General features: G+C 65.2%; 2 protein-coding genes across 5 annotated transcripts in view; one reads left to right on the plus strand and one right to left on the minus strand.

Moving 5' to 3' along the window:
- Positions 1-5,034: 5,034 nt before the first annotated feature.
- OLFML2A (olfactomedin like 2A) lies at positions 5,035-12,763 on the minus strand. The gene is made up of 8 exons (XM_084493683.1): positions 12,497-12,763; positions 8,127-8,390; positions 7,837-7,944; positions 7,497-7,682; positions 7,150-7,408; positions 6,848-7,069; positions 6,506-6,691; positions 5,035-6,308 (listed from the first exon to the last, which is right to left on the minus strand). The coding sequence occupies exons 1-8, from the start codon at positions 12,560-12,562 to the stop codon at positions 5,707-5,709; spliced, it is 1,893 nt and encodes a 630-aa protein (XP_084349809.1). The 5' UTR covers positions 12,563-12,763; the 3' UTR covers positions 5,035-5,706.
- A 216-nt stretch (positions 12,764-12,979) lies between these two features.
- The window catches only part of NR6A1 (nuclear receptor subfamily 6 group A member 1), a 75,821-nt gene continuing 70,112 nt past the window's right edge, over positions 12,980-18,688 (plus strand). For all 4 annotated transcript variants that reach the window (XM_084493694.1, XM_084493695.1, XM_084493696.1 and 1 more), the window contains exon 1: positions 12,980-13,142. In XM_084493694.1, the coding sequence (XP_084349820.1) occupies positions 13,076-13,142 (67 nt within the window). In that variant the 5' untranslated portion in view covers positions 12,980-13,075. The remainder of the gene's footprint in view (positions 13,143-18,688) is intronic.

The following is an 18,688-nucleotide window of genomic DNA, read 5'->3' on the forward strand; positions in this document are numbered from 1 at the left end:
GGCTGTGCACCCGATGAAGGGAGCCTCTGTGCGAGGCCGAGCAGAGCCCGGCCGGGGAGCTGCATGAGCGGCCCTCCTCCCTCTGTGCCGTGCCACAGGGCGCCATATGGGGGGAGCCTTTGTAGGGTGTGGGGTCACCATGACACCCCAAGCAGCAGGAGCCCCTCCTGCAGCAGGCAGAGGCAGTGACATGGGCACTGTGTGGCCCCAGCGTGGCCCCACTGCCAGCCAGGCAGTGCCAGGGTGCTCAGCATGGGGGTGCAGACCTGGCCGGGCTGCGGGCAGGCAGTGTGTGTGCCGGGCCGAGGCAGCAGCGCTCGTGGGAGAACAGTAGCAAACCCCAACATCTGGAAAAGTTTTGCGTCCTGCATTATTTCTTTAGTTCTGGCCCATTTTTGCTGAGATTCTCCTTGTCGGGGACTGCAGAGCGCGAGCTGGCCAAGCTGAGGAGCTCCCCGGGAGCACGGCACCGACAGAGGGGTGGGGGCTGCCCTGGGGCTGGCAGTGGGGGCTGAGGGTCCCAGTGGGTGCTGTGGCCCCTCTGCACATCCTCCCTGGTCCTGGGGGGGCTGCTGCTGCCCAGGAGGGTGGTGGGGCTGTTCTGGGAGCGGGTGCTTTGTCCCAGCGTCACCTCTGGCCCCGTCAGCCCTTAGGGCACCCTGAGGGGGCTGCCGTGCCCGGCTGCCTCACCAGGGCGGTTTGGAGCAGCAGCGGCGAGCCTGGGAAGGGATTTGTGTTTCCACTTGCGGGTGACTCAGCCCCGGCACCGCCAAGGCCCGTGGCTCCCTCCCTTCCCTCCGGCCGCTGCCGCCTGCCGCTGCCCAGCCCTGCCCCGCGGCGTTTGGGGTCAGCAGGGCTTGGCCCCACAGCCCTGCATCGCCCACGGCTCTGCGGGTCCTGCACTGGGACCTGCAGCACCGACATCTTCCCACCAAGCGAGTCCCAGTGCAGGGAGCCGATGGGACACGGGCAGGGGCTCAGCCTCCCACCCCCGGGAGTCCTGGGGGCTGCTAGGCTCTGCTGAGCCGCTGCTGGCACGGCCGGGCACTGTCATGGGCACAGCCCTACACCAAGCCCGGGCCCTGCAGCCCCAGGGACCAGCAGCCCCCCAGCCCCCAGCCCCACCACGCAGCTCCCGGCCCCCCAGGCCTGGGGACAGTGGCCCTGCTGGGCGTGAAGCCGTGCTCCCCGCCGAGCTGTGCTGCTTCCTGCAGTGACTTAGTCACAGCCTCGTCTTTTGCTGACCCTGGGGACCATCAGCTCTATTTTAGGTACAGGGAACAACGGTGCCTGATACAGCACAGAGAAGGGGGGCGGTGGGGCCCACGGCAAAGCAGGAGGGATGCGGGGATGCTCCATGCCCTGGGCTCTGCCCCTTCTGCCCCCTCCTGCAGCGTCTGTGCTGGGATGTGCCCTTGGTGCCTGCCCAAGCCCAGAAAGGGGCACTTCAAGGCCCCCTGGTCCTGGGGTCAGTTCGTGCCTTGGCTCCCCCTCCTTCTGGCAGCCCCACGCAGCCCCGGCGTGCTGGGAAGGTGTGTGGGGGCCGGCAGCGCCTGCTGCTCGCCCGACCAGCCTTGTTTGCGTTGGTCGATATTCACATCCCGAGCCTCCCGCTGCACTGCCAGATGCGGCTTCATCACGCTTACAAGAGAAACAGCTCCCTGCGGCGAGCACAGCCCCGCCAAGGGGGGCACTGCAGCAGGCCTGGTGCAGGGCAGCGGGGTGCTTTGGGGGGAGCCCCCCCTTGCTGACAGCCGCGGGTGCAGCGAGCCGGTGGCTGCCGGGCAGCCCGCAGCGGGGACGTGCCCCTTGCAGGCAGCGGGAATGCCTCCTGTGCTGCTGGCTGTGCCCGGGCCCTCACGTAGCAGGGACAGCGTGGAGGGAAGGGTCAGGGGGGGCGATAAAAATAGACCGATGTGACACCCGGTACGGCTGGCTCTGGCTTTGAAGCATGTTTGCAATGTGGGCACAGCACCAGGACACACTTCCATCTGCTGCCGGACACACATTGCTTCATTCCCCGGGTCAGCAGCCCTGGCCAGAGATAAGAAGTGAGGGAAGGGCCCGGATTCCCTGAGCACCGCCGGGCCCATCTGTGCAGCACCGCGGGCACGCGACCCTCAGCTGTCCGTGGGTGATGCCCAGCAAAGGCCCATGCAGGGCACGCAGCCCGCATGCCCCACTCCCCTCGGTGCCACCCGCAGGCAGATGTGGCCCCGTCCTGGTGCCCTGTGGCAGGCAGGAGGTGCCCTTGGCACGGCAGCAGCTCCCAGCACAGCGGGTCCGGGCAGGCTCCGGCTGAGCCCCACCTGGAGCAGAGCCCGTGCCTTGCTCAATGCCCCTACACCGCGTCCTTGCCCCGTCCTGCTCTGCAGGCTGCCCATGGGGCTGGGCTGCTCCCCGCCGTGGGGCTGGCACTGGGGGTGTACATGCAGCCCTGGGCAGCTCTGTGCTGAGTGGGGGCCCCAGCCTGATTAGCTGGGCCAGCAGGGAGGCAAAGGTACCGCAAACACACAGAGCCAGGCTGGTAACTGAGAAGGAAGCAGCTGGCAGAGGGGCCCGCGGGGGGCAGCCCCCAGGACCTGCCTGCACCTCACTGGCCACAGCGGGCGTTGTGGGACAGGGTCACGGTGCCCACAGCCACTCGGCCCCGCTGGCCCCGGCCGCCCTTTCCCAGGTGCTGTGTTACCATCACCAGGCCTCGGGCTCTGCCACCCCGCCGCGTCCCCATCTCAGGCTTCATTTGCTGCTTGCTGCTGCATGGAGGGATTTTTAATCTCTTAATCACGTTACGAGCAGAGGTGGTGCTGGGCACGCACAGCAGGAATGTCTGGAAGTCAGTGGCGTCTGGCGCAGCAGGGACCCGGCCTGTCCCCAGCCACGTGTCCCCACCGCGTCCTGCGCTGGGACCTCCATCCTGCCCTGCCTGGCGGGGCACCAGCAGAAGCAGCAGGACGAGCACGAGCTGGCACCGTGCAGCCCACGGGCTGGCGGGGCTGCCGTCACACACACATCGTGGCACCACATGCACAAGCAGCCCGGCCCCGTGGCGGGGGCAGCGGCCCAGGAGGTTTCACGTGTCCCCGAGCGTGTCCCGGCTGCGTGGGCAGCCCCCGGGCAGGCACCAAGGGGCAGCTCCATGGCCGAGGCCAGGGGGGAGTCCCCGGCACACAATGGCAGAGAAAGGCATCGGGGTGACTTCAGGCTGAGAGAACATCAGGGAGCGGTGGGGGGCCGGGGAAGCCCGAGGAACCCAGCATAATGACCCCTCCGGGAGACAAAAGCCCCTTTGTTTTTGCTCGCTGCTGGTGTTTTGTCAGGCAGGAGCTGGGGCAGGGCTGTGGTGGTGCTCAGCCGGGGGTCAGGGATCCTTCCACAGCCCCACGGCCGGTGCAGGGCCCAGCGGTGCTGGGCACTGGGTGCCATGTGCTGTGGTCGGTGTCACCCAAGCACCTGCGTGTCCCCCAGGGCTGTGCCGAGCTGTCCTGGCCACGGGTGCCACAGGCTGGGGCCGCAGGGCTTGGGGAAATGCCAGCAGCCGTCGGGGGAAGGACTTAGCTCGTGAAATGTCTGTCATTTGGGTGTAATTAAAGTTTCTCGTTATCGTGGTGTTAATGGCAGCCAGGGTGTGCTCGCAGAGGGGCGCCTTTGCAGGAGGCCCCGCAGCTGCAATTAGGCAACGCTGCCCTCCGGCCACGCGGTTTTAATTAACCTCGCCCTGGGACTCCCCAGTCCCATCCCCTTTGGGCCCCAAACCAACTCCTCCCCTCGCACCCTCTGCTTCCCGGGCAGCCGTGGCTGAATCTTCACCCGCTGCCCTGGGCACGGGCACAGCGCTGCCGGGGGCACCGGGGGCACAGGGACAGGCCCCGGGGCGCTGCGGTGCAGGTGCCTGCGGATCCCTGTGGCACTGGGTGCAGTCAGCTCCCCAGGGCACAGCCGGGGCCGTGCTTTGTTCCTGATGTTTTCGTTCCCAGAGGGAATCGAGGGACGCCCCTAACCCCCAGCCCAGCGCTGGTCCGGCACAGCAAGACAGCGCAAGGCAGAGCGGCAGCCCCCGCAGAAAAACAACAAAGCCCTGGAATTAGAGATGTGCTGGGAGTTTACTTTACCGCAAAAAAATGTCAGAAATCCGTATTGTTTAGACAGGGATTTGCTGGGGATCGTTAGATAAAAGCCTGGCAGAGACCCAGCCAGGGGAAAAAAGTCAGCCAGCTCCTTTCCCCTGGCGGGGGACTGGCGGATGAGCAAGGGCTGTGCCGCACCGCACAGCACGGCCAGCGGGGCACCGGGGCAGGCTCCGGGCTGGGGCTGCAGCAGAGCTGCAAAGGGCGTCCTGCAGCCCCCAGGCAGCACCGGGCTGCCTGCCCGTGGTGCCCGCCTTGGGCGTTCCCTGCAGGAAGCGTCATTTCGGCCATGCCCAGGATGTGTGCTCCGCTGGGGGGGCTGCTCTCGCCCCTTGGCCCCTCGGGGGCCCCCTGGCAGCTCCACGGTTGCAGAATTTCGCAGCAGGGCTGGGGCAGCTGCTGCCGCCCATGCCCACGCTCAGCTGCTCTCGTCTCTCTGTGTCCAGGTTACAGTGAGACCAGATTTCCTGGCAGCCGGTCCCGGCTCCCAGATGTTCCTCCTCAGGCTGCAGCTCAGACCTGGAAACAGCAAATTCCTCTTTTTTCCCCAGGACTGAGCCAGGCCGTGCTCCCGGCCCTGCTCTTGGTCCTGGCCTGCCTCCTGCACCGCCGGGCAGGGGCCCGCGGGACGCAGCCGTGGCCATGCCGGGTGCTGAGCCCTCGGTGTCCACCCTGGGGCCCCACAGGGCCAGGTTGGGGTGGGCTGAGCCCCCCTGCCAGCGGGTGGGAACGAGCAGCATGGCAGCACGGTGCCCTCCTCGGCACAGGCAGCGTGTGCAGGGAGCAGCCCCCATGCATGCAGGCAGCCCCACACCCGGCCATGGGATGGGCTCACCCCCAGCAGGACCGCAAGCACCCACACCTCCCTGTCCCAGCTTCAGGAGAAAGGACGGAGGCACACAGTCTGTTTTTACGTCTATTACTTTTTAATACTGTTCACTTCTAAAATGACAGAAACCAAGCCAAGCAATCCTGGGCCCTCGCCCTGCCTTGGGAGGAGCGCACGAGGGCCACGCGCCCCCTCCCCGCGTGGTGCTGGGCACAGGACACACACCAGTGCTGCAGACAGGCTGCTCCGTGCCAGCGCACGCCTCCTGTGAATGCATTTAAATAACAAGCTATGAATTGCAAAAGCATAGGCATCTTATTTGCATCTTCTAAAATAGCAATCAGTGGCTGTTCCTGCCGGCGAGGCAGCGCCCCAGCTGCACCCACCCTGCAGGACAAGGTCCCGGGGGTGCTAAGGGCACCAACGGCTGCAGCGGGCACGGGGCCAGGCCGTGCACAGCGCCTTGGGGTGGGAGAGGTGCGGGGCTGCCCCGTGCCCTGCTGCAGCCCCGGGGCCTCCAGCAGGCAGTGCTGGCCGAGCCGACGGTGGTGGCACCCGGTCCCGCAGCCCCGGCAGCCACCGCGTCGTGGGGGTGTCCCCGGGGCGCTCCCTGCACCACGGGGCCCTGACAGCCCGGCCCTGCCGGTGGCTGCTGGCTGGGAGAGCCCCGGGGGGAACCGGGCCCTTCCCGTGGCCCCAGCCCAGCTCGGGTGCCGGTGCCGGGCTGCTGCCGGGTGCCCGGCCGGGCGCTCAGACCACGAAGTGGAGCCTGTAGGTCATCTGATGGCCGTTGTCCCAGGCGTAGAGCACCTTCTCTTTGGGGTTGTAGTCGACCTGCGTGGTGAAGGCGTACTCGTTGAGGAAAGGCAGCCGGAGCTCCGCCTCTGTGTCCGTGTGCGTGTCGAAGGCGTAGGAGATCTGCCCTTCCTTCTGGTTGTAGGTGTCCACGGCGTACAGGATGCCGCAGATGATGAAGCAGTTCCCGTAGGCGTTGCGCTTCAGCCCCGTCTTCCAGGTGGTCTCCCTGCGCACCGACAGGTCCCCGGGGTCGAGGCGGCTCAGGACGATCACCTCCTGCTGCGAGTAGTCGTAGTCCACTGAGGGGTAGATGACCCAGAGCCCGCTCTCATCCACCGCGAAGTCGATGTCCGAGTGCCCCCTCCACTTCCAGGGCGTCGTGTCCTCGTACACCACGTCGTGGAGCAGCGCCCAGCCGGCCACGTAACGCTCCTTCAGGTCGTACTTGATGATGTTCTTGGTGAAGGCACGGTTGTAGTAGAAGGCGCCCCGGTACACCACGTGCCCGGTGCCGATCCAGTTGTAGGGCAGCTTGTAGAGGTTGCTCCAGCGGCCTGCGGGCGGGCGGGAGGTGTTGAGAGCTCCGGGAGGCCCCAGCCCCTCGCCCCCTGAGCTCCCCGGTGCCGGGCAGGACGCCAGGCACAGGGAACCAGGGGCAGGTCCCCGTCCGCTCCCCACGCGGGGAGGCAGCGCCCAGGGCCTGGCACAGCGCCCGGCAGGAAGCGAGGCCCCCCCCCGCCACCGGCCTCACCCTGCTTGAAGTTGTCCAGGCTCCTGAACTCCACCAGGCTGTTGCCGTAGTAGTAGTTGGTGACGTAGATGCGGTCATCCTTGGCCGCCGGGTCCTTCATCCAGGCCCCCTCGTTGCGCCCGTAGCTGTGGTGCTCCGTGGGGGGCTCCACCGACTTGATGGTGCCTTCGCACTCCACCTCCTTCACTGCGGGAGGGAAGAGGAGGAGCAAGAAGAGGAGGAGGAAGAAGAGGAGGAGGAAGGCTCAGTCCTTGCAGGGCCAGGAGCTGGGCCACCAGCCCTCAGGAGCCAGGACGGGTGCCGTGGGTGCCCCCTCCCCGCAGTGTGGCCGTGCTCACTCACCTCTGTTGGGTGCTTCGGGGCCACTGGTGCTGTCAGCCCCGTCCCCGGGGGGGCTGCGGGCAGCAGTGCGAGGGGCCAGGGCGGTGCTGGGCGCAGCCGTGGTGCTGGGCACGGTGGTCTCTGCCCGTGCACTGGGACGGGACGGGGTGCTCTCAGCCGGGGGGGGTGTGGGGTCCCTCTCCTCCTGCCGCTCGGGCACAGCCGCCCCCCTGGCGGTGCTCTCTGTGGGGACACAGGGGGGGCTCGGTGTGCCGGCAGCGACAGCCCCTGGCCCCCGCCCCACAGAACGGCCCTGCACTCACCGCGGCTGCCGGCTGCCCCCTGCGCCTCCTCCGCCTGCCCAGCCTTGTAGTAGGTGATGCCCCGGACCACGGTCTGCTGCTGCGCGGGTGGCTTGGGCTTGGCGGTGGGCTGCGACCCCCCTCGCTTTGCGTTTTCCTTCTTGGGCTTCTCGGGCTTGAGCGGCTTCTCCTTGGGCGCTCGTGCAGCCGCCCTGTCCGCCAGCGCCTTGCGGGGACCGGGGAACCGCGCAGCCTCCTTCCCGCGGCCGCCCGCCGTGTCCTGGGGGAGCCCCGGTCAGACCCCTCCGGCCCCGCCGCAGCCCCGGGAGCTGCAGCGCCACGGGACAGCCCGGGGGGGGGTCAGGTACCTGTGCCTTGCTGTCAGGGACCGCAGCAGCGTCCTTCTGCAGCAGCTGGTAGCCCAGGTTGGAGATCTCCTTCTTGATGCTGATCATGATGTCGGAGTAGTTCTCGTAGCGTCTCATCTGGTCGGTGAGGTGCAGCACGCTCTGCTTCATGAAGTCGTTCTCCCTGCTCAGGTTGGTCTTGATGGTCTGCAGGGAGGGGAGGATGAGGGGAACCCTGCTGGGGGAGCCCACAGCACCCCCAAAAGTCCCAAGCACCCGGATGGGGCCAGGCCACACGTCGAGGGCGCTGCGGGGCTGCCTGTCAGCATGCGGTGGGGAGGGTGCCCCGGCGCTCACTCACCTCCTCCAGGGTGTTCATCTGCGCGACCACCTTGCTGATGTAGGAGTGCACCTTCATCAGGTCCATGCTGTAGAGTGTCCCCTCCAGCAGGTCCACCATGGACTGCAGCTGCACAGGGAGAGCTGGGCTGGGGCAGGGGCCATGGGGCAGCACCCATGGGGTGCCCCATGCATCCCCTTCCTCACTGACGGCTGCAGTGCTGGGACCGCACTGCTGCCCCCCCAGGGGTCTGCTGCTGCATGGGGTGGGGGCCCTGCCCCACAGCCGCATCCCACCAGGCCCACAGGTACCTTGAAGAGCTCGGGCGCCTGCTTCTTCAGCTTCTCCATCTTCCACTCGTTCTCGCAGGGGTTGAGCGAGGAGGGGGGCGCAGTGCAGGAGCACTTGCAGTCGGCCCCCGAGCTCACCGTCTCCACCGTGTAGAAGTCCTCCACCCGCGCGCTGCCGTCCCTGACGCGGCTGCAGGCGTCCTTGCTGAGCGGCCGCAGGATGCACTTGCAGCGGCAGTCGGAGCCCTCCGAGGTCATCCGCACCTGGTCCGCCTCACCCAGCGCCTGCGGGGGACAGTGCCAGGTTCCATGGGGCCACCCACTGCCACCGAGCCTCCCGCCCGCTGCAGCCCCAGGCTCTGCTGGGTTTCCCCCTCCCCAGGGGCTCGTAGCCATGCCCTGGGAGCATGGGGCATGGCGCAGCCCCGCCACCCTGTCTCTCCTCTCTGCACCCAGCTGATGGTGATGGTGACAAAACCTGAGCAGCCCCTCACCCCCGGGGCAGCCAGAACCTCTCGTGCCCTGGGGACATGGGGCCAGTTCCTGCTGCCATTTCCCAGCTGCTGGCAGGACCTGGGTGAGCAGCGCTGAGAGGAGCCAGCAGCGCCTCCATCCTCGCGTGCCTGCAGCATGGCTGGGGGGGGGCTGCTTGCACACCCCGAGCCCACACAGGGACGATTGTTCGTGACGAGACGCAGCCACCTCGGGGTGAGCTCAGCCCCTCCAGACGGGGACGGCTCCCGCGATGGCCTCAGGCCCAGTCAAGGACTCCCTTGTTTCCACACATGGCCCTGACTCACGCAAGAGCCCGGGGTGCTTTTCTGCTGTTTTTTCCAGATAAGGAACTGCTCTCTCCCCGGCTGTGCTTGGGAACAAAGCCCCCAGTGCAGCAGGCTTGGCGGGCCGGGTGGGCACGGCCGTGTGTCACCCAGCACCCGCTGTCCTGCCCAGGGGTGGCTGCACCATGGCAGGAGGCTGCTCCTGCTCCCCGGAGCTGCAGCGCTGCACATCCCGATGGCAGGGGCACCGCTGCCTGGTGGTGGGCAGCTGCCAGCCTGTCCTGTGCTCCTCGTGCTCGTGCTCTGGTCAGGAGCAGTGGTGGGAGCAGGGCTGGGAGCCGCAGCCGAGCAGCTGCTGCGGAGGCTTCTCCAGCCCGGGGCAGCGGCCGGCAGCAGTGACGCCAGCAGAGCTGCTTGTTCCCTCTCACACCCATCTGTGTGAAAACCCGTGTCCCAGCCTGGCTTTGGCCACGCTGCTGAGCTGGAAAAAGCAGCTTGTGTGTGCTGCGGGCTGCCTTCCCCCGGAGATCTGGGGCAGTGGGAGGCTGCAGCAAGCCAGGGACTTCCCGGGGGGACCTGTCCTGGGAAAACGCCCCCACCCCTGGGGGTAACAGGGAAGGAGAGCACCCGTGGTCACGGCCACGCTGCTCACTCCTGGCCGGCACCTGCCTGTTTGTGGACGTGCCCTCGGTCACATCCCAGGACAGCGGTGGGGACGTGGGGCTCAGCTCCCTGCGGGGTCGCAGCCCGGGGGCAGGGGACGCCCCATGGCTCCTGGCACCCCCCCGAGGGCAGCCGGCTGCAGCCACGGGGAACCTCTCCCTGCCCACCAGGCTTCCCTGCCGCCAGCCACACCTTGCACACACAAACCCTGGCATTTTTCTGCCAGTGCCCTAACGAGCCCCTTGATTAATGAGGAAATGCAGAGCTGCTTGGAGGCTCCGGGAACCCCCGGGTGACGGGGGGCAGCTGGGGCTCGGCTCCTGGGGCTGGGACAGGCGCCACGCGTGGGCACCGGCACTGCCGGCGTCAGCCCCCCGCAGCCAGGAGAAGCCCGTGGGTGGGCTCAGCCCGTCCCCACAGCCTCGGGGGCAGTGCAGGGACCCCCACCTCGCTGGGTCTGCGGGAGCCCTGGGGAGCTGGGGACGGGTCCTGGCGGGGACCGTCCTGCTCTGGGGTCCCTCCTGCTCCGTGCACCACGAGGCTGGGAGAGGCAGCGCCGGGGGCCTGGGGGCAGGAGGGCTCCGCAGCCAGGGCCAGCCTGGCTCACCCTGGGAAACCAAACGGTGGCAGGGCTGGGAGCCGAGGTTAACTCTTCCCCTGCCTTCCTCCGCCCCCCCGGGAGCACAGCGCGGCGTGGGAAAGGGCAGAGGCACAGCCTGCAGGCAGCACCGCGGGGCTGGCGGTGGCCCAGGACCGGCAAGCAGGGAGCTGCGCTCCCTCGGCCACTGATCTCCCAGTCGGGCCCCAGTGCCAGCGGCTCCCCCGGCCCCGGGAGCTGGGAGTTTTCCTTCCCAAAGCTGCTGCGAAGCCTCCCTACGTTTTGCATTTCAAAAAAACCCTCTCCCTTTTCATAGGGAAACGAAGGTCTCACTAGCTGGGAGGAAAACAGGCTGCTGGGGAGCGCTGTAAATTTAACAGGATCTCATAAACCGCTCGGCAGGGTGCTGCGGGCAGCGGTGGCAGAGGGCTGGCGGGATGGGGACAGGGATGGGGATGGGCAGGGCAGTGCGGGGAGCAGGATCCTCCTGGAAAAACGTCGTGTCCCCAAGCTCCTGCACTCCCCCCTGGCTCCCTCCGACCTCCCCACGGCAGTGCCTGTGCTTGTGCAAACGGGCAGGAAGGTTCGGAGCCCGGCCGCCAGCCTCAGCCTTCCACACCCAGGGGGCTGCGCGAGGTCCCTGTGTGCACGTGCGTCGCGGTGCCAGCCCCACGAGGGCTGTGCCAAGGGGCTGGGAGCGCAGCGCTGCTGGCACAGCCCGTGCAGGGCTCCCCCTGCCCACCAGCACCCCGAGACCAACCCGCGGCCGAGCCCTGTGAGCACGCTGCCGTCCTGCCCGCACCAGCACCTTCCGCGCGGCACGGCTCCAGCTCCTCGTGCCGGAGGCTGGTTCCCGTGGGAGCAGGCGGCGGCGGGCGGCGCGTTCCCTCCCCTCGCACTTGGCAGCGCTGCTCCAGGGAGGATCGGCCTCGCGCGGAGGCCCAAGCGTCGCGCTTAGGTGGGGCGTGCGGGCCGGGGCCGTGCGCAGCGAGCTCGCCCGTAGCCGCTGCGGGTTGTTTACACTGCGCGGGGGGCTGAGCAAACCAAGGCTCCCCCGCGGCACCAAGAGGCAGCCACCCCTAAACCCGGAGACCGAGGGATCTCCCGCCTGTGTTTCAGCAGCAGCCCCTGCTCGGGGCAGCGTGCCCACCGCCCCTTTGTCTCGCAGGGGTCGGCAGCAGCAAGAGCCGCTCGCCCGGGGCCGAGGGCGAGAGCGGGCGCTGGGGCTGCGGCGAGCCCGGCGGTGCACGCACCTCTGAGCAGCAGCCAGGGCACCGCGCCTGCCTGCACCCGGGCGGTAACATTAAACCCCACTCTGCCTTTTAAATGGCTTCCTTAAACAGGAACCATATGTTCTATTTATACACAAAAGGCAATAAACAAGGAAGTCTTAAAAAAAAGCTCCCCGCGCAGCCCGCTCCGCGAAGGTCGCTGCCTCCGAGCATCGCCCGCGGCGCTGAACCTGCAGAGCCCTGCCTGGCCCCGCGCTCAGCCCCAGCCCTGTGCGCTGGGGGCACGAGGCGGCTCCTGCCCCAGGCCAGGGGACCCCCACCCGTGGCTCCCCCAGAAGCGTTCTGGGGGCAGTGGCAGCGCCGGGCTGTGTGCTGGCAGCCGGCAGGCGAGAGCATCCCTGCGCCGTGCCGAGGGCGTCCTCGCTCCCAGCTCTCCAAGTGGGGTGATCCCAGCGCCGCTGAGCTTCTGCGACCTCTTGCAAAAGCGTTCGTGCGAGCTCTGAGTTGGTGCCAGCGTTTGGAGGAGGCAGGGCCTCTGACAGAGCCTCTGACAACGAGCCCGGCCGCTCCTGAGCCGTTCTGTGCCCTGTGCCAGGGGACCTGTCCCGTCCCGCAGGGACACCGCTCAGCGCCAGGCTCGCAGCCGTGCCGCGCTCCTCGCCTGCAGCGCCTGGAAGGCGGCGGTGCCAGGGCAGGGCAGGGCACCCGCGGCACCCTCACCCTCACCCTCACCTTCCTCCTCCTCCTCCTCCTCCTCCTCCTCCTCCTCCTCCCTGCGCTCAGCCCCGGGGGGCACCGCGGGGAGCTCCGCCCGCGGATCCCGGAGCCGGGCGTTGCGCACCGGGTGCCCGGGCACGTCCCGGCCCCGCACCGCCCTTCCTGCCCCGGGGCCGCTCCGGGCACCGGCCGCTGCCGGCCCCGCTCCGTCCCGGGGCCGCTCCCGGCTCGGGCTCCGGTTCCGCCGCCCCTCTCCTCCTGTCCGCTGCGCTCCCGCCTGGCCGGGGCTGCCCCCGGGGCTCGCTCCTGAGCGCAGCGCCCCGCTCGCCCCCCGGTGCCCGCCCCGGGGGTCCCGTCCCGAGCTCGGTCCCTGTCCCGGTGCCGGTCCCGGCGGGTCCTTACCGTGCTGCCGCCGCGCGCCGCGGCCAGCGCCGGGAGCAGCAGCGCCGGGAGCAGCAGCGCCCGCATGGCGAGAGCGGCGCCGAGCGCCCGCACCGAGCGCCCGCTCCGCCCGGACCGGCGGCGGGGAGGAGCCGCGGGACCGCCCGCCCCGCCCCGGCCCGGCCCGGCCCCGGCCCCACGAGCGGCGCCGCCGGGTGCCCGGTGCCCGCCCCGGTGCCGGCAGCGCCTCGCCCGCAGCGCCGTGCCCTGGGGCTGCCCCCGCTGCCCGCTGCCGGCGGCTGCCCCCTGGCGCCCCGCGGCTCCCGGGGCACCGGCGCGGGGCGGGGCGGGGCCACTCGCAGAGGGGGCGTGGCCACGGGGAGGGGGCGTGGCCTGAACACCCACTGGGCGGGGCTTGCGGGGGGGGCGGTGGGACTACGTTTCCCGTGGTGCCCCGCGCGGTGGGGGCGTGGCGGCCGAGCGGCGGTGGCCGCGGCTGTCAGCAGCGCCCGGAGCGGCCATGGGGGCGCGCGGCCGCCGGGGCCCCTGAGAGCGCCGCGCCCCGGCCCCGGCCCCGGCCCCGGCGCCGCCGCCGCCGCCATGGAGCTGGAGCCGCCCGCGGAGCTCCCGGAGCCCTGCGCCGCCGCCAAGGGGCCGCCGCGCAGCGGTGAGTGAGGCAGCGGGGGGGGGGGGAGCGGCGGGGAGCGGGGAGCGGGGCCGGGCGCGGCGGAGCGGAGCGGGGCAGGAGCGGAGCGGGGCCGCTCGGGGCCGCTCGGGGCCGCTCGGGGCGGGGCGGGCTCCACACGGCCCGGCCCGGCCGGCGGGGGCACAACAAAGGCCGCAGCGGCGCCCCCGGGGCCTGCGGTGCCCCCCGCCGGCCCTCCCGGGCTGCCCCCCATCCCCCCGAGCACCGCCCCGGGGCTCTCCCCGTGCCCGGTCCGGGGGTGCCGTGTCCTGGGGCAGCCCCCCCCGGGCGGTGCCGGCCCCTCCGCTGCTGCGCCTCCGGGTGGCGCGGGGCCGCCCCGCGACCTTCAGCCCCTGCTCGGCGCCCTGCGGCCGGGGGAGGAGCGGGGGGGGCCCGGGAGGTCCCCGCGGGGCGAGCAGCCCCCCCCCCGCGTCCCCCTCCGAACAAAGCTCCGCAGCGCTCCCGGCACCGCGGGCAGGGCTCCTGCTCTGCCCCCTGTAAGCGCAGCCCCCTTTGGGGCAGCCCCCGTAATTTGGGGTCCTGGCGGCGGTGCTCGGAGCCGTTCCTGCCCCTCAGCCCCGCACGTGGCTTCTGCGCACCCCGGGCGAGCCGCCCCAGGTTGGGGGCTGCCCGGGGAGAGGCTCGCAGGAACTTTGAAATGCGGCCGCGGGATCTGAGGGCAGCGCTTGCTGGCAATTACAGCCTCATTATCTCAAGGGGCATTTCGCATGTCCTCAGAATCCGAGGCGACGGCTTCTCCTTACCGCTGCGAGCGGGTCCCCTCCGTGTGGGGAACGGGTTTTGTAACTGTGTGAATCAGAGGCAAACGAGTCAAATCAATGCTTTTTAAATAATTTTCTTCGGGCTTTCACTTTTCCTGCGCTGCTAGCAATTAGCTGTTGGAGGATCCCCTTAGCACCGATTTCCCCAGAGTTTCATTTGGCATGTTGTTGTTTTTTCTATGAATGAAACATAAAATAACTGAAGCGGTATAAAAGCCATTAAGTTTCAAATAAAACAACAGTGGAGCTGCTTATCTAGAATTAAGGCAACTCCGGGCGCTTTGCGTGAGTAGTCTTGGAAGATTTAAGAATCAGGAAACTAACTGAATTATTTAGCTCCCTTAATGTTCCCGATGGGTAAATTACTGATCCGGGAGAGCTTTGCAGCAGAAAGAAGGGCAAAGTTGTGAGAGCACAGAGAATGCAAAGTTCTCAAGAAAAACGCCCTCGCTTGCATCCCTTCCCTCTCCTGCAGCTCTCTTAGAAAGTTTACTGGTACGCACTGACGTTTTTAGTGGCTCTTTATGCTTGGTTGCTTTGCATCTGATGAGATAAGCCTTTGCTTAACAAAGACTATTTCATTGATACAGCTTGGTCTTCGTTTACTTGCTATAAACATTTCTTTGAAGGTTTAGGAAGAAAAACAAATTGAGTTGTCGAATGGCAACGCTGCCGAAGTCAAATGTCTCTGAATAAACAAGAGGCTGCGGTGTTATTTCAGCGCGGTTTTGGCTTGCGGAACGTGGGTGCCTCTTGCTTTCGTAAATAATAACAGACAATAAACACCAGAACTGTGAGCCTGTGGATGTGGTGAGAAATAAGATTTATAAATTAGGAAGAACTGAGTCCTCTGTTTGTTTGGATGGTTAGATGGAAAAATACCTCTTGGTGTAAAGCTGGAATTCAGTATTGATGGCTTCTGTAGATCATTAATCGGGGGAGAAGGCTTTATGCGTGCCTCGTTGTATTAAAAACAAGACTAGCAAAGAATTCAGCAGGCAGTGTGTGATGGGAAGCTGCAACAATTTTTTTCTGCTATGAATTGTTGTAAAGTTACTCTGCAGGAGAAAATAAAACGGAATCTTCTGGTCAGGAGGCTGTGCTTACTGCTTGCTGTAATGCTGAGCTTTTAGTCACGTCTCTAGCAGGTCACTTTTGATATCTCTTTTTTGGGAGGCAAATTTGCAAGGGGTTGAGTGAATTACTGTGCAGCTCTTCGTGGCGGCAGCTCTGAACAAATGCTTTTACACTAGCATTCTCTGAGAATGAGAGCACAGTTTATCCTGTTGATAAACTGCCTATTTAAATAAAGCCTTCAGCGGTGTAATCTGGTAATTCTAATGAAGTCATTTACATAAAGAATTGGCCCAGGATTTCGTCAGATGGTTGCTGGTGAGCTGAAATGCATTCTTTCCCTCCAGCTGTATTAAACCAGCCTTTTGATCCTTCCCTTTTTTTTTTTTTTTGAGCCTTTAAGCCACAGTGGTTATCACTTCGCAGAGTTAATTGAGAAAGGGAAGTTGGGGGACAAGAGGACCCTGCGAGGTTTAGCTTTAGTCTTAATTATTACAGTTCTAATTACCTAATTAGAAGACTTCAGATTTTCTGTTGATAAAAATGGTTCTGTGCGGCTCTTTCTAGAAAGAGGAAGTACACTGCTGGTAGGCTAGCTTCAGAGAAATGCTGTGTTGGTGAAGGATTCCCTGCACGTAGCCTGCAGCACCCCAATTCTCGGTGGCTCTGTGACCCCGTGTCCTTCATGAGGTGTGTGTGGGGCATCTGCCTCGTGTCACCTCCTCGCTCCCTTTGTGGGGGTGCTGGAAACTTGGGGAAGTTTCTGGTCGCTGTGAAGGATTGAACACTTTCAGCTGTTTTTTCCCTTTGTGTGCATCAGAAAATGCTAAAGGTTCACCAGAGCTCTAATGCCGGGCTGACTGCGAAGTGCTGCGCTGTCCTTGGCTTGAAGCACATCTCCTGGCTGAAACCTGATGGGAACTTTAAATATTTCAAGGAAATATAACCTCGAATTTTATGTCCTTGGACATCAGTCTAAAGGCTCCCAGAAGGCAGGAGCGGGAGGCAGCCCATGCCCTAGTGGGGAGCTGCGGCGCCCCATTCTTGGTTACTGAGCCTTGGCTTGGGGTGGGTACCAGCCGAGCTGGGGTCTCCTCTTGTTTTGCAGTGGAACGTGAGCTTTTTAAAGTAGTTTTTCCCCAGAGCTGGAGCTCTGGGTGTCAGTTCAGCAGGAGCCGAAGTTTTGCCGCAGAGAAGCTGTTGTTTCTCTGTAGCACCTCGAGCCAGGTTTCTCAACCACCCAGGAGTAATGCTGGGCGCGTGCTTGGTGTTTTTCTGGGGTGGTTAATTGCAAACACAGCCTCTAGCACCCAGCTTCCCCGAGCAGTGTCTGTCAGCTTGGACACCCGGGGCAGGGCCCAGCTCAGCCATCGCATCGCCGTGTCGCTTGGAGCCTGTGTGGGGTGACAGTGGAGGCCACTCATAAAGCCCAACTGGTATTTCATTAGGGACGTGGCTAAATGGGGAAGTCTGTACGAAGGGTAAGCTGCTGGGAGGTGGATTTGAAAGGTTCAGGAAGCTCGGAGCTGGGTTTAAGGCGATGCCACCGGCCTATGTGAACCAGGAGCCGCGGCTTGGCCTCGTAGTTGAGGCCTTGTTAGAAATTCTTGTTCAGTGCTTCCCAGGCAGGATGTTCTTCTGAGCTTTCAGGTTTGTTTTTTGAAAGTGTCTCTAGAAAGAGAAGAGACCCGGGCTGCCAGCAGGCCTGTGGCTGGATGTGTTCCCCTGCCCTACGGGGCTGGAGAGCAGTGAGGGAGCCGCCGAGGTGCGGGCACACCATGCAGCCTGCCCTGCCCTGCCCTGCCGGTGTGGCTGTTCCGTGCCTCCCGCCCTGCCTGTGGCTTCAGGAGGCTTTTCTTTGCCTGCCTGTCGTTCCCTGCTTCCCCGGTGCCTGCTGCATTGCTTTGTTACCTTCGCGCTGGAGCCAGCCTTTGTGTTTCATCTCGATTTCCATAGCAGCTCTCCCCAGCGCACTGTCCCTGCCCCGGGATGATATCCATAAAAATGACACTTCCTCGTCTCGGAAAAGCTCCCCAGGCCCGGTGGAGACGTGTAAAAAGGGCACCCAGCAGGAGGAGAGGCCCACGGCTCGAAATATTCATCAATCATTTTCCTGGCACCAGGAAACCGATCGGCCCTTCTGAGGGGCAGAGCGTGATCGATCACCCCGGCTGGGAAGTGGGGCCGCTGCCCCGACAGCAGCGTCGGCGGGGGAAGCGCCGTGTCCGTGTCCATGTCCGTGTCCGTGCCCGTCCCAGGAGGTGACACACACGAGGACGGGCAGGCTGCTTCTGTGTGTGAAAACAAACAAACGGCAAAGCTGTGAGGAAAACTGATGAATCACCTCTGTGCAGCCTCAGCTCAGGCTAAAGACGTTTCCAGCACTTGAGCTGAGCTGTGCTTTGCTTCTGGATTTATTTGGGGTTTCTGTAGCCGACAGGAGCCGTTCTCATCCCGTGTTCCCAAGCCTCCCTGTGCTCTACCCGCAGGTCCAGCAGCACGCTGCCTGCAGGGGCAGGTTACAGAAACTTACAGCTTCATGACACAAACCGAGTTTAAACAGCCTGTGCTGCAGGCTGATAGCGGGGAAGGGACGGCCCTCTGGGTGCTGCTCCTTTTCTTGTGTGTTTAACCTGTGCTGAAAATAAAAATATATACATAGAGCTGGAGGTTGCCCAACAACAAGCAAACAGTCCCTGCCAGCGTCTGTAGGGTATTTTATTGTGGCAGGCGGGTAGGGGTTACGTGAACTCTTATCTGGGAAATTGCTGTAAGCTGAAACAAGTTGTTTACAACTGCTCTTTCTATGAGGACTCCTGCAGTAGCCCTTGTGTAAGGAATACCATAATATTTATGGTGAGATAGCTGTCACTTGGATTGCCAGAACTCCTGCACCAGGAAAACCATCCCCGTGTGCCTGCTGTGACCCGAGCAGCGCTGAGCTCCGGGCCCTGACGAGCCCCGCTGCCCTCCGGAGCTGTGTGGTGCCCCGTGCTGGGGGTGGCACAGCGCGGCTCCTTGCACCCTTGTCCTTTTTCTCTTTTAAGAGCTCCAGGAGCTCAAACCCGGTGCTGTAAGTGTAGAACATACCCAACGGGTCGGTCCCTGCACAGTGGCTGAGGGCCAGGCCGCCAGCTGCTCCTCAACGCTCTCCTTCGGGACGGTGAGCTGCTTCCAGGCACGGACACGGCTCGTGGCTATGGCTGGGGGAGCTGGGCTGGTGCTCGAGTGGCGAGCCTCGAAGCACGCCGCTGGCCAAGCAGAACGTGGCCATCTGTGGAACGGGGACTGCCGAGGCAGGGGTTCTTGTTTCGGGGTCACAGGGCGCTCGATTTCTCTGTAACACGAGGAGAGAACTCGAATGTCTCTGGTTTGGGAGTGTGAGCACGTCGGGTGCTGCTGGGCAAGGATGCTGTCGGGACAGACGAGGCTGCAGTGGTGCTCCTGCCCCAGTGCTGCTGTGCGGAGCTCCCCAGGAGGAGTCGTGCCCCACGTGGTGTGATCCTCTGCTGCTTGAATGCAGAGCTGTTAGCTCTGTGCTCGGGGGAGCCAAGCATGCTGCCAAGAAACCAGGTAGGGGTGTCTGTTCCTTAGGCTGTACGGGCACTCGATAAGTGCCATGCCTGTGCCTTGCCTTGGCTGCCCTGAGGTGTGGGATGCTGGCCCAGGGGC

This window comes from Aythya ferina (assembly GCF_964211825.1).
Source record: "Aythya ferina genome assembly, chromosome: 20".
NCBI classification, from domain to species: Eukaryota; Metazoa; Chordata; class Aves; order Anseriformes; family Anatidae; genus Aythya; species Aythya ferina.